Source organism: Taeniopygia guttata, chromosome 1 (genome assembly GCF_048771995.1).
Source record: "Taeniopygia guttata chromosome 1, bTaeGut7.mat, whole genome shotgun sequence".
NCBI lineage: Eukaryota > Metazoa > Chordata > Aves > Passeriformes > Estrildidae > Taeniopygia > Taeniopygia guttata.
Window position 1 is genome coordinate 77,740,893 of NC_133024.1, and position 13,820 is coordinate 77,754,712.

The 13,820-nt window shown below is 35.7% G+C and overlaps 1 protein-coding gene across 12 annotated transcripts in view; it reads right to left on the reverse strand.

Moving 5' to 3' along the window:
• Positions 1–13,820, reverse strand: part of NALCN (sodium leak channel, non-selective) — a 228,977-nt gene that overhangs the window by 85,066 nt on the left and 130,091 nt on the right. For all 12 annotated transcript variants that reach the window (XM_030276727.4, XM_030276696.4, XM_030276731.4 and 9 more), the window contains 2 exons: positions 8,051–8,188; positions 2,865–2,939 (listed from right to left, as the gene is read on the reverse strand). In XM_030276727.4, the coding sequence (XP_030132587.1) occupies positions 2,865–2,939; positions 8,051–8,188 (213 nt within the window). The remainder of the gene's footprint in view (positions 1–2,864; positions 2,940–8,050; positions 8,189–13,820) is intronic.

The window sequence follows — 13,820 nt, forward strand, 5'->3', positions numbered from 1 at the left end:
GGGTAATCAAAAACTGAATCATGATTTATATCCTTAACTAAATTGGTACTGGCATATTTAATTCTAAAGGTTTACTTTCTTTTAAATAAATTATATTATAATCATACTTAGAATCTCCTAGTCTTTTAATGCATTTTGCTTTTATTTATTAATATTTAAATACATTTACTGAAGCAACATGAATACCAAGTGTTTACATACTATTTTACATTCTAGAGTACATTGCAAATATTAACTAATTAGTCCTTTATTAATAATCTGAAAGTTAAGTCATAAAATCTTTCTTATCAAATTTCAAGAAAGAAATTAAGTCATAACTAAGGAGAACACAGCTCAAAAGGGATTATGAGGCAGGTGTGATTTCTGGCACAGATATATTCTCCTTCCTTCCTAGAAAATCATTCAGCTTTTCATCATGTGAAAATGCCCTGGGACTTGAGCTTTACAACCCATAAAGACAGGGAAAAACATACATTCCCAAGGATGGAGAACATTACAATTTCATAATTTTCAACTAATGGATGTCTTTTACATTAACAGCTTGAATTATTTGACTTCTCTCTTAGAACACCATTCTTCAATCTTTTAATTATAGATGTCAAGAATTTTTCTGTGCAGCAATAGATTTATTTTTTAATAGAAATGGTCTTGATTAAAACATAACAATTATCTTGCAATCCTACTTCTTCTTAAAGTCAATTTTTTAAATTGAAAATTCCAAATATCATTCAATTAAAAACTCTTTTTGTTTTATTTTCTGAGATAAGACAACCAGTATTTTAACACAGTAGAGCACAGTTACCATCATCATTGAACTTGTGATACCATCGTATTTACCCCTCAGGAAATCTTTTCTGTTCTAGACACATAAGCAGCTGTACAGTGACCTCACACCACTTAGCTCCAGGAACTGACCCCTTGCCTCTTTTCACCTTAGGCATTTTTAAAATGTGCAACACTTTGTACAACATTCATTTGTTTGCATAAAATACCAGAAGGGAATGCATTCAATAGAACTGAGTAATGCACTATGAGAAGACACTGCTGCTCAAGAAAACATTTCAAAAACATAAGTACAAATGAACCAGTGTCAGCCACTTTGGACATTTTCATGCATCAGAATGGTGTATAATATGCATTATAATGCATGTAAAACCCATATACCATTATGCCAGTCAACCCAGCTGATATTCCCAATGGCAAAGTGCTGTGCTCTGGTTAAATCTTCTCTTGGGCCATGGAGTGGCATGGTAGCTAGAAGATCTGGTGGCTGAGGCAGCAGTTTTTTTCTGGCCCAGCACCAGTCTTATGTAGTTATACTGCTACAGTCTCAAAGATATGAAGTTGAGAGATTTAAAAAAAAGTTATATTAATGTCTCGCATTTATGTGTTCTCCATTGCTATAACAGAGACAGAATTCCTACCAGGCTAATTAAATTTCAGACTGAAATGTGGCAAGCATTGCTAGTGGTGGTCTCTCATTATTGCTCTTTGTTCAGCACTTCCAAAGCAGGTGGCTGAAGCACAAAGCCATGCTGCTGCCATTTAATAAGCAAAGGTGTGGACTTTTAAAGTGGTTTATCAATCAAAGATGTTTCACGCAAACATCACTGGATTTCACATCTCAAGCTCGTCACTTTGGAAAATCGATTTGTGCTCTTAACTCATGCAGACACTATGAAAAATTTCCTATAATGATATGACATTGCTGACCATACATCTGAAACATTTTCATTTCAGATAATTTTACCTTTTGAGACTGGCAAAGAGAAATATGAATGCCTTGATTTGGCCTACTCAGTTTGCTTACTCAAGACTGTCCCACCATCCCAAAATCATCTGTAAGATCTTTCACTTATGTAAACTCATGAACTGAAATCCAGTATTTGTGTTTCATTGTCACAGAAAATACTTGTCCTATTAACTTATTTCAAGTTTGCAATACATATGGATCTTTAATACTGCAACAGCAAAAGCAGTATTGGTTTCTGCATTGAATTCTATAATGAAAAAATAAAAGTATATAATATTGTCATGTAGAACTTCAAAGTAAAATATCTCAATTGTCTGGGTGATTATCTTTCAAGAATTGAATGAACATAATTCTATGGCAATTGCTAATGCACATGAAAGCAGCAAATAATGGCTATAAGCCAAATATTACAGAAGAAGTTCCCATGTGTTAGCTCATGCTATTTCATGCAAGAAATAGGAAAATGTTGATGACTTTTCCATTCTTTGTACAGATTAAAGCGCAGCTATACATTTATTTAAAACTATGGATACCTTCCTCTATGGTGGGCAAAAGGTCAGAAAGACCAACATGCACCCTTTATTTACATTTGGTCTATGTGATTGACATTTGGGGTTTCAGGCATGAAAGAATGACTTCTTGGTTCCCAAATAAGGAGAATCAATCAAGCAACTTAACTCTTCCAAGCATCTTTAGCCCTCCCCATTGACCAGAGTGTGCTCTACTGCTTCCTAACTGGACCCTCTCCCATTACCCTTCCCTGCAGTGGAGCTGCGCTGTGCTCAGAAAGCATGGGCAGGGATACCTTTCACTAGGTTATAAGCAAAAAGATGGCCTAGCTGTGATTTGATTTTTTTTTTAATTGCAAAAGTATCTAAATTGAATTTGATTGAATACTAAAACAAATTTCTACATCTCTTTTACAATATCTTATTTTTTCCTTGATGTTGTGTGTTAGTACAGTATCTAACAAAATACTGCTATTCACTTCCACATGTACTGTTTTGTTCACTGTGATAAAGATGTTTCCCATCTTTTACTAGATAAAATACCAGTAAAGTAAAATGCCTTATTGAGGCTACTTTCAAGTACAATAAAAACATGTTCTTACTTGTTTAAGTTTCTTTAGATCTTCATCAAGTTCCAAGTTGTCCAAAATAACAGCAACAAATAAGCTGAGTAGAATCTACAAAACAATTGTAAATTATTTGTTAAAGCTTATCTTATTTTTCTTAAGAAGTATTATTCAATAACATGGAAAAATGAAAGCCCTGCTGATGTAAATGGGATTCTTGCCTTTGACATCTGTTGAACTAATATCACCTGCTACTACATATCTGCTAGCCCTTTTGCAAGTGTAAACTGTTTTTTATCTTATAAAATTATTATTATTTATTATTATTATTATCTCATAATACAACTATTATGAGTTTAAAAATGCTAAATTCTAGATTTTATGACCAATGAATTATATATATTTAACAATATACTCATTAAAATGTACTTCATGTGAAGAGAAAATTAAATTAATCAGAAATAATAACAACAAACAACAATAATAAGAACAATGACAATAACAACAACAACAATAATAGAAGAAATGCAAAGAAAAATCCTAAAACATCTTGCAAACCTAAGGTGGTTTTCAATTAAGGTGTGACTTTTTAGTCACCTGACAGTCATTTACTTTATGGCCTTTCTTTATGCTCTGAGTGCTTCTGTGAAAAGTAGCTAACTCCACTTTGGAAGATTTGCATGCATCACATCTATAGGAAACTCATGTCACAGAAGAGGAAAATTAAGTGCCTCAATTTACTCAACATTAAATATTATTTAGATATGTTTCTAGGAGGAAGAATCCCAGGGAGAAAAAGAAGCATTAGTATCAGATCACATTTCCCTTGTGTACAGATGCTGACCAGAGGCCAAAGAAGCTGAAAATGTGACTGATACAGCTGAGAAGCAGACAGAATTAGGAGTATGGTGGGTAAGGGAGGATACCACTGTTCAGCATATATTATCAGACAAATTTTTTCTAAGGCCGTAAATATATGTACACATGCGTAAGTTAACAGCTGCCAGCAACTGCCAAGGTTTTATTCTCTGAAGTTCGATGCAAACATCCTCAAATGCACTGCGCTTCTACAGGCAAGCACCAATTTCTGATATACCAGAGAGGTACCAAAAGGTATCCTAACTCTTTTTTTAAAAAGATTTATAGGCCTAGAATTTTTCTGTGGTCTTGGACCACCAAGTGACAACTAGAGCAAACATATCCTTCCACCACTACTTGTAAATGAAGTGTAAGTTTGCCTGTCACACTGGAAATTTATTCCCTATGTATACCTAAGATGAAATTTAAGTGGCTTAATATACCAGACAAGGAGTTTGGAACTGAAACTGCATCTAAGTTGAGCGGACCTTATTCCAAGGCAGGATTTGCTTTCGCTCCATAAACTATAAAGGTACAGAAGACATAGGAAGGAGTCGGACCCATAAATTTAAAAAATGTCATTGCTAAGAAAAAAAAAAAGTTATTTTGACAGAAGTTAGTTACTTTGTGGCTTTAGTAGCATATAGAATTTGCTGCATCTATTCAAAGCGACATATTGTATGTGCCACATAAAACAATATATCATATAATTTTCAGTGATCCTACTATGACACTACTATGAACAGTGGAAGTAAAGATTGCATTTAGAATAGCAATGCAAGGCAGAATTCTGATAAAATATATAATATCTAGGACAATGTAGACGCCCAGAGAAGTTGACTTTAGCTTCAGGATAGTCCACACTATGATCTGAAAAATGCTCATTAGGCCTCAGCCTGGATGAACTGCACTTGGACTAAGCCCTTCTTCAGCTTATCAGAAACACTGTCTGCTCCCAGGAATTAACAGGTGTCTAACAAGCACCTGATTTTAAGTGATAACCTGGGAAACGTACTTTCATTGCCTGCAAAACAACCAAGAGGAATAATAGTTCTGTTATTGAACCTTCAAAGAAAGTTTTTCAAATTGCAGCCAGCATGGAAAATTACCATGACTGAAGCCGACTCTCTAATGATACTATAAACAGTGGTCCAAAGCAAGACCCGTCCGAGCTCTCAATTCCCAAAAGAAAGGGTGAATAAGTGTGTCTCACAAACTGATAACTGGATGGCTGTGGAGCCAGCCAAGGACTACTAGTAATGACAGGCAAAAATCATTGGTAATAACCAAGAACTATAGGTATTAAAATGCCATGAGTAAGAACAAGGTTTGATGGAGAACAGGTGTGAGGCAGAGATAGGGCAGCATATTTCCACCAGCTAAAATATGACACAGTACAGTGCAAGCACAAGAATGAGTTGGCATGGACATGGGCATGGCATAGGCATGGACTGTAGGGTGGAATTGACACCACCAAAGACCCCCAGAGCCCTCTAACCCATTTCCAGAAAGACCTGAAAGAACAAACTGTGCATGATAATTAATTAGCATAGAAAGAGAGAAACTTGTCAATAAAAAGGCTCCTCCCTAAGCCCAGGCAGCACCCTCCAGTACCCTGAACATCCCATTGGCCATACCGACACAGACAGATCAACTCTTACTTGCTGGATAAGCACCCCCAGGATCCTGGACATCCCATGAGCTAGGCTGGTGCTGCTGAAACCAGGCTCAGTGTCTCCCCAGCTGGATGAATGCTGGAAGCAGCACTAGTGATCTCTTTTGCTGTCTTTTTCTGTCTCTCTGTCTTTAATTCATGTATACCTCTTTAATGTCTCTTTTCCCTTTCATCTTACTCCATTATCCAAAACCCACTGCCATGTGCTTATATAGTAGGTCAGGGGCTAACATTTGGCTAACATGCCAAATGGACCTTTGTGGACCCTCTGACTTTTGTCATTTATTTTGACCAACAAGCATTTATGAAAACTACTTTGATCCCTAGTTGCTAATGAAGAATTTTGCTATAATTCTGTTAAGATTTTACAATATGGTGTTTTGCTTCTTTAGATAACCTGTTCATTCTATGATACTCAGTACATGCTGCTCAAAGCATACCAGTTAAGGAAGTGCAGTTCCATGCTACAAAGAAGAACAGTACTCATTAAATCTATCATTTATATACCATCTTGCTGATTCATGCACTGATATATATTATGGCAAGACTTTCATTAACTCCCTTTTTGCTTTTTTCCAACAAGAACCAAAGAAAATGCACCACAAAAGAAAACTTAAATGCAAACTTGTTATTTGTTTAACTTCCTCTGCCACCATCTCAACTAATTACAGTCCTTGTTTCCAAGTGAGTGAGTCTTTTTTGAGCTTCAGTTTTTCTTTGCCTTCTTATGTGAAACCTATTAATTTCTTTCCAAGTCTCTACAGTATGCTATGCCAAATGCCTGCAATTATCATTCTCAATTCTAATTGTCCCCCCTTTTCTAGTTGGTGAAAGTAATTTCTTCATTTGACTTTACTCTTGTTATTCTCTGACGGCTGTTTATTCTTAGAATGCTTCTTTTTGGTTTTAGTAGCAGCCCAACCATTTTCATGCTCCCTTACCAGTTCCATGTTATTTTGTTTTAAATTTCTTTTGCCTATAGAGAAGTCTGTCTGACATAGTTTTCCCTTCCGAAGTTTGAGGAAGATCTTACAATTGAAACCAAAATTTCATAAGCTTAGATAATTCTGCAAAGTTGTCTTTGCAGGGTTTCTTTATTCATGTAGAATTTGCATAGGTGAATGAGAACAAAAGTGTACCCTTATGGAGCAAAGCAAGGACTGTGTATTTAAATGCAAATTCCCTGCAAACGGACTGAGGACGGTGTACAGAAAAGTCACTTCCCTCCTAGCAAAATCAGTGCTTTCAATAAACAAATAGAGAAGTCCCAGATGATTCTTTCAAAATAAGGAACATAAAACAGAATACTAAAATTGCTCTTACAGCTAAATTATTTCTCAATTAAGATGTGAATTTTTAGCAGAGAGGTCACTTGACACAATTTTCCTTTAACGGACTTGCTTAATACTCGTCTGAGAAGTAAAAATGAATTGCTGATTAGAAAATACTCTTGATGAAGAATCAAAAAAAAAAATCAATCAAATTCTCTTACCAGTAAATCTATGACCAAAACCACACCTCAATTATAACCTCAATTCCCAAGGAGTTTATAAGATCACTCCAGCATGAAAAATTGTATTTTCTGTGAAAAAATTACATGTCCTCTATATCTTCTGATATATACATTTGTTTGGCTCATACTTTGATGTGATTAAGCAGCTCTAAGAACAGGAAATGCACTTTATTGCCATTTATAAAATGGTCAAGTTTTGAATCCATATGAAGGAATCCATTGCACCCACAATTGTAGTCCAACTATTCAGTCTTTCGAAGTGAAATAGGATATAGTGTAAAGTAAAAGAAGTAAATGGATGCTGGCAGAGATTGTAGAAATACAGTTAGTACCTTATGTAAGTAGACATGTAAGCAAAGAAAGAAAATTGAATGACAAAAGTGAAAATAAGACTATGTGCATCAAAACCTGCAGTGAATGGAAAAAAAAAAAAGAGCAATAGTAGGAGTGAATTAAGGGTGCATAAAATGGTTATTTTCCTGATTGCAGTATTTTCTCTGTATTAATATTAAAATATTAATATTAAAATAAAGCAACAAGCCCTTACACGATAATCAAAGAGAGTTTTCCTTCACATTTTCTCTATGAAAGAATGCAATAATCATTCAGAAAAAAAGGTTGATTTTTGTTTTTTTATATAATCCACATTTCTGTTTGCATGCAGGAACTGCTGTATTAGTTCTAATAATTTATTGCTTGATATACTATATCATATATTTTCCATACATTGATTTTGTATCAGGCAACAGGAGAGTAGGGATGACTAGTTAAAGGCTTATATTGTAAGGTTTTACACTTCTCACTTTAATTGCTGTTGCAAAGAGAATGCAATGAAAGCTAAGGAGACCACTTCTACATGACAAATAAAATCACTTAACTCTGAAATCATTAGAGCTGTGAAGGTACAAGGCAGATAACAATTATATTGTTAGCCTGGCAGTGTGACTTGGATCTAAGAAGAACAAAATGTCACACCAGAACAAAGGCCACCACCTCATGTCACATGGCTGAAGGGTAAATTTATTCTACCACATCCACAAACTAAAAGCTTCCTATGCTAAAAATGAGCATTACAATTACTTTTAACTAGCTGAAAATAATAAGTAATACAAGAGCAATGAGAGTAATTCAAAATGAAACGAAGCACTGCACTTTCATTTGTGACTGAAAACTTACCAGAGTAGCAAAAAGATGATATAGTATAAAATAAATGGCAACCACTGGTGCCCACATATGTCCTACAGCATTCAGTGTCTGATCCATAACATCGACCCATCCTTCCTGTGTGAGAATCTGAAACATTGACATGAAAGCCTGCAAGAAATAGAATTGCAAACATATTAATGAATTATACTAATATGGTTTTATTGACACATTTCTAAAACTGATTTAACAGAGAGGCACACCTGTTTTGGTTAGCTTTTTAAACCTTATCAAATGTGCTTAACTTTTAAAGCCAAGTAGAAGGCTAAAGGAGAAACAAATAGCTTGATCTTTGACAGAACTGTAAACTTCAATTTTTAACACAGCCCTAGCTTCATTAGCATATACAAAGGATCTTTTGGTTTCCTTCATGGCTGGAAAAATAGGATAAATATTCTGAGCATCATAGATTATTGTTTTGAATATTATACTGTATTGTAATTTTTTGATTATGCTTTTTCTTCCATGTTTCCTCTCTCTAAATATAACTATAATAAAGTATTATAATTAAATGTGACCATAAATTATGTTATCTTAATAGCAGAAGCATCTGAGGCAATCCACAGATGTGACTAACCAACACATGGCAACACATGGCAAGGTCTCTGCACCTGCACTTGATTCAGCCAGTCAGACTTTTCCTCTATATTTTGTAGATAGCATTTTTTTGCGGAACTATTCTTGCAACATTTTCAAATTCCTTGAGACCAGGTACACGTGTCAAAAGCAGAGGAAGGAATAGGAATGTTTCAAACAATTTATTTATTTAGTGATAGGAAAATATGAAATCGGATAAGCCTAGAAACCAGACACCTTTGAAACCCCAGCTGGAGCCTACAGCACCAACCAGAATTGAACTCAACATGAGCAATGTGTAACTGCAAGATGTACATCCTACACAGACATTGAGGAATGCACACTGCCTAGGAAACAGAAGTTTGAGTATGGTATCAAAGTGAAATATCTTGACTGTCTCAATGAGGCCAAACTATTGCACCAGTTTCTTATGCTATTGCCTGACATTGAAAGTATTCTCTTTCCAGACAGTAAGGATCAAAGCTGATATCTTACTGAAGTTTATGCAAAACAAAAAAGTGTTAGAAACTGGAAACAACAATGCTGCTTACAGCTAACAGGATCCCTAGAATTCAAAATGTTAACACAGTTACAAGGAGGCATTACATCTGTTCTCAGTGTACCCAGTAGCAGCAGATCAACACATTAATGCAATGGCACAAAGCAAAAAGGATTCTTCCTGTCAAACCTGTGAGAAAACAGTATCCAGACAGCCCTTCACTGCAACTTACCCTAAACCAAAACCTGTGCTGGAAAAGCTGAAAACATGTAGCTATACAAACTTATGTGCCTGGGAAAGAATGAAATGGTTCTAATTAATTTTTAAAGATGCTGGCAAAAATAACTGTGTGGGAGACCTCAAATTTATATTATTAGTATAAACCACAGGCAAATACTTTGCTTGGGCTCTTTATAAAATTTATAGAGTTTTTCAAACAAAACACTGATTTATCTAGGATGTTTCTTCCAATGTTTCTTCTAAACCAAACCATTAAGGTTATATCCCAACTCTTAGGGGAGACCACTCCAGATTGTGACTTCTCACCTTCAGTAAAAGTAAATTTACTCTAGAGAAGACTGTCCATGTGTATGCTCACAACACTTGGCTTTGCCCCTGTGTGACATCCCTATGGCTAACAATTATTGATATTTGGTAACAAGAAGCTGGTTCAAACTATATGAAGGGGGATGTGGTGCGACTCGAATAGTGAAAGCAAGTGTATGTCAAGGGCTATCTGCTTAAAATTTGAAAGGAGGGCCTGCAGTTACAAAGCATGCTGAGATGGGGTAACGGGGCTGGGTAAGGCAGAGACAAGCTAATCCAGTGCATCTTGTTATGCAGGCACTGCATAAAAGACTCTGCCTTTCTGGAGTCCTTTCTGGACTCTGCCTTCCCAGTGTGAGAGGACAATTTCCACGTTCATACCTGGGGACTACCTTGGAGAAATTTCGCTGGAACCAGAAAAGAAGTTACAGAAGACAAAAAGCAGTATCAGAAGACCACTGATACTGCCTGTCCATTCTTTCACTGACCACCAATAAGGATCCTAGCACTAAGGCTTTTTCTCCTCTGTTGGTTTAAATGATACATATTTTAAAGTGCAGAAAGTGAATCATGTTGCCTCCGGGTCATATTTGGAGGAAGAACTATGAGTTTTTACTCTGTTACAGAGTTCATAAACTTAGCTTCTGAGCGTTTTAGAAGTAATTTGCCTGATGATTCACATAAAAAAGCCCCTCATCAAAGTCCAACTTGGTTTCTTACTGCTTCTGCGTTCTGTGGGACTCTGAAGCAGACAGAAGCCCAAACACCCTGCTAGGTTAAGACCAAGAAGTTGAGTATTATTTTTACAGTTGCTTTTCAGAATTAACTCACACTAATCAAATTTTCAGAGATGCTTAAACCTACAATTTCAGAGATGCTTAAACCTACAAGATACAATTACAAGAAGTGAAGCACAGATGAACATGGAGTAAACCAAGGCATCCAAATGAGAAATCACACATGTTCAGAGAGAAGTTAAACATCAGAAACATCAGACTTTTATTTCTACACTGGAAACATCCTGACCAAATGTAAAGTCACAGGCTTTCTTTTGAACACAAGTCCCACAGAGGACAAAGGCTAGCATGAACTAGAAACAGCAGAAAAAAATGCTGGCAATTAGTTTTCTGTAAATTCTTTAGGGTGTTTAAAGTCTTTGGTATGTTATATATTTGCAGAGGCCAAGCACAAGGGCTGAAATTTGCACAGTGCCCTATCCTTTATGTTTCTGCCATTATTTTGGTCTTAACCAGCAGATTGCCAACCTACAGCCACGTCCTCCCTTCAAATGAGTGCCCCCTCCCAGCCATGTGCACTGACTCTACATTGCACAAAATTACAAACTCTTAATACTAACTCTTTTCCTTATTATAAAATCATTTGCTCCCCATGCAAGACATGCAGAGTAAGAAACATTTGGGATCTTTATCTAGGAAAGGCCTTTTGTAGCCAGCTCAGCATGCATGAAAGAAGCAAATACCCCATCAGTGCTCAGCACTGCTTCTCAGGTCTCAGCTTCCCTTTGTGATGGGGAGCTGAAGCTAAGCCAGGCAGCTGTGATTGCCTGCACTCAGAGCCAGTAGCCATCATACCTGATTGGTGTGGCACTCCTTGCTGAAGCATAAGGTGGGCACTATATTAAATAATACACCCTACTGCTGGCTTTAAAAATACCTGAAGGACTGGATAACTGAACTAGTGCAGTATCCTTTCTTCTGAATCACAATTAACACAGCTTACTGCTTTTAAAAAAAAATATTTATTTTACTTAATTCTTCAAGTTTATATTTCTTAATTATTCAGGTTATAGAAATATGTTTTGGACTCATCATTAATACAATTAATAATAGATTAATATGGAGAAGATATTAATTTAATATCAAAAAATCGAATCTTCCATCCAAACCAGTTGTCAGGAAAGCATATAGTTTTATAAAATGGCCTTTCAATATAATTTAAGCATTTTGTTATGCCATTAAATTCCAGTATAATTCAAAAATTAGTTTTAAGAAAATAAGGCAGTGCACAATAAATATGTGATTTGCACCAAGCAATCTTCTTTGGAGCAAGTTATTTTTAGCTGAAAGGTGTACCTCACTGTTTATTTTAAAATTAATTTGAAATGCAACTAGCTGACAGAATCAACATCTGTGAAAACGAGACTTAGAAATTTATGCAAATGGTGATTTTCTGAATTAATTTGTGTTATAGAAAAGATTGTCAATTTCTTTGCGTATTTATGCCCTATTACTTAATGAGCTGTTTTGATGATGGAAGTCAAACTACCTTTTTATTTATAGTGGAAGATTGGAAAAAGTTTGGTAGAATATATAAGCCAAAGTGCCATTTCTGACATCTTGTCCAACTGTTACAGGGGTGGTGCCACACAAATTGCTACTTACAGTTATAATGTACTTGTCTTGTAACTGATGCTTGTCCAAAAAATTTTAAGGACCAAATTCCACTGGCCTAATTCATAGAAGCAGTTCTAAAATCATAGGGATTGCTCTGCAAGTTAAGGTAATGGGATTAAGGACATTGCTGTAACATCTTGGTACCAGCAGAAACTTATATTTTCCTCCTGACACAGTCACGAGGGCTCAGTAACACCCTGAAAGAAGAGTAGCCATCCTTTAAAAATGTGTCAGTGATACTGAGATCTTAACTGTATCAGAGAATTAAGACTGCATTGCTCATCTTTTTTAATGGGTCTTTCTTAGGTTGAACTAATATCTCACATAAGAAACTTTCCTCAAGGTTAAGGTTAGGAGCAAACACTTGGTTTTGTGAAAACTGGGGAATTGTTGCTGTGATCAGCTGGGCCTGGCTTTCATCTTGTGTTGACCCATTTAAAAGAAGGGCAGCATTCCCAACTTTGCAAATGGAGACAGAGCAGTCAGCACTCAGCTGCAAACTTCAAAACAAATCAGGGCATGGAAGTCAGAGACAGTAACAATGTGTTTTGTTCTCCATACAGTGAATTTTCTTAGCAGCTGCCTTACACCTATGCCTTCTTCAGGGGGCCCAGCCACCCCTGTCCTTCCTCATGGCTCAATATGTGCAGCCCAAGAAGACATGCAAAAATAAGAGATAGCAGATGGTTAAAAACAGTAAAGCAAACATCTATATTTTTGTACTTAGTATTAGAGAGAAAGCCAGTCCATTTGGCAAGTTGTAATGGCCAAAAGAAGGGTGAAATTAGTAGCTATGGCAACAGTGAGCTTGTGCCTATTGATTTTCATCAGGAAACCATGTGAAAACATGCAATTTAGAGGCATTAGCAAAAGGAGGAGGTCTATTTGTTCCAAAACCCATACTGTGCCTTCTTATAAAGCACTTAGTTTCAAAATGATTTTAGGTTTTGTCTGTTTCAATGTAGAAAGCACTTTAATGTAGAAACTCAAAATTTAGCCTTTAGTGTCACCATTTTTGTTGTCATGCTTTCCTCCTTGTATTTTTAACTGAAAAAACTCACAGCAACAATCCTGGCTATTTAAGGTTTGCTCTTCTTTGAGGGTAAGCTCCTAATAATTTATCTTACAAATTCTGGTATTGCAGACTTAATATCATCTCATATGTTATATAGCATGTCTTCAGTCATGTTTCAAAAATAATTAGAATTGTATTATTGCAAACTGATTTAGTGTTCTTTCTTCAGGGAAGAAAATTTGAGAACTCCCAGACTTTGCTAGGAAGACCTACTCCTTCAGAGGAATGCCACAATTTCACATCACCAATCACAATTTTGAGTACAAAATTTTCACTGACTTTTAACCTAATAAGAGATGCTTCACTATAAAACTACAAAAAGAAACCACATGCTGTAAATTTTACGCTTCTGAAACAAATATAACAAGGTGAATATGAACACATAAAAAAATTAATGGACTCATGCTTCTGGATATCATATGAAAAATATTGAAAACATTTCAATTCAGTATTGCTGGAATGTTAATACTCTTACTTTTAACTCTGCTGTTAACAATTCTTTTATTGCTGTTAACAGCTCTTCTCTTTTTCAAGTACTTAAGTTATAAAATAGAAGACCAGTAAAGACATGCCCTGTTTGTAAAAACACTGTATAATTTGAGAAAATATTTTCTCACTCTTAAAACATGTATT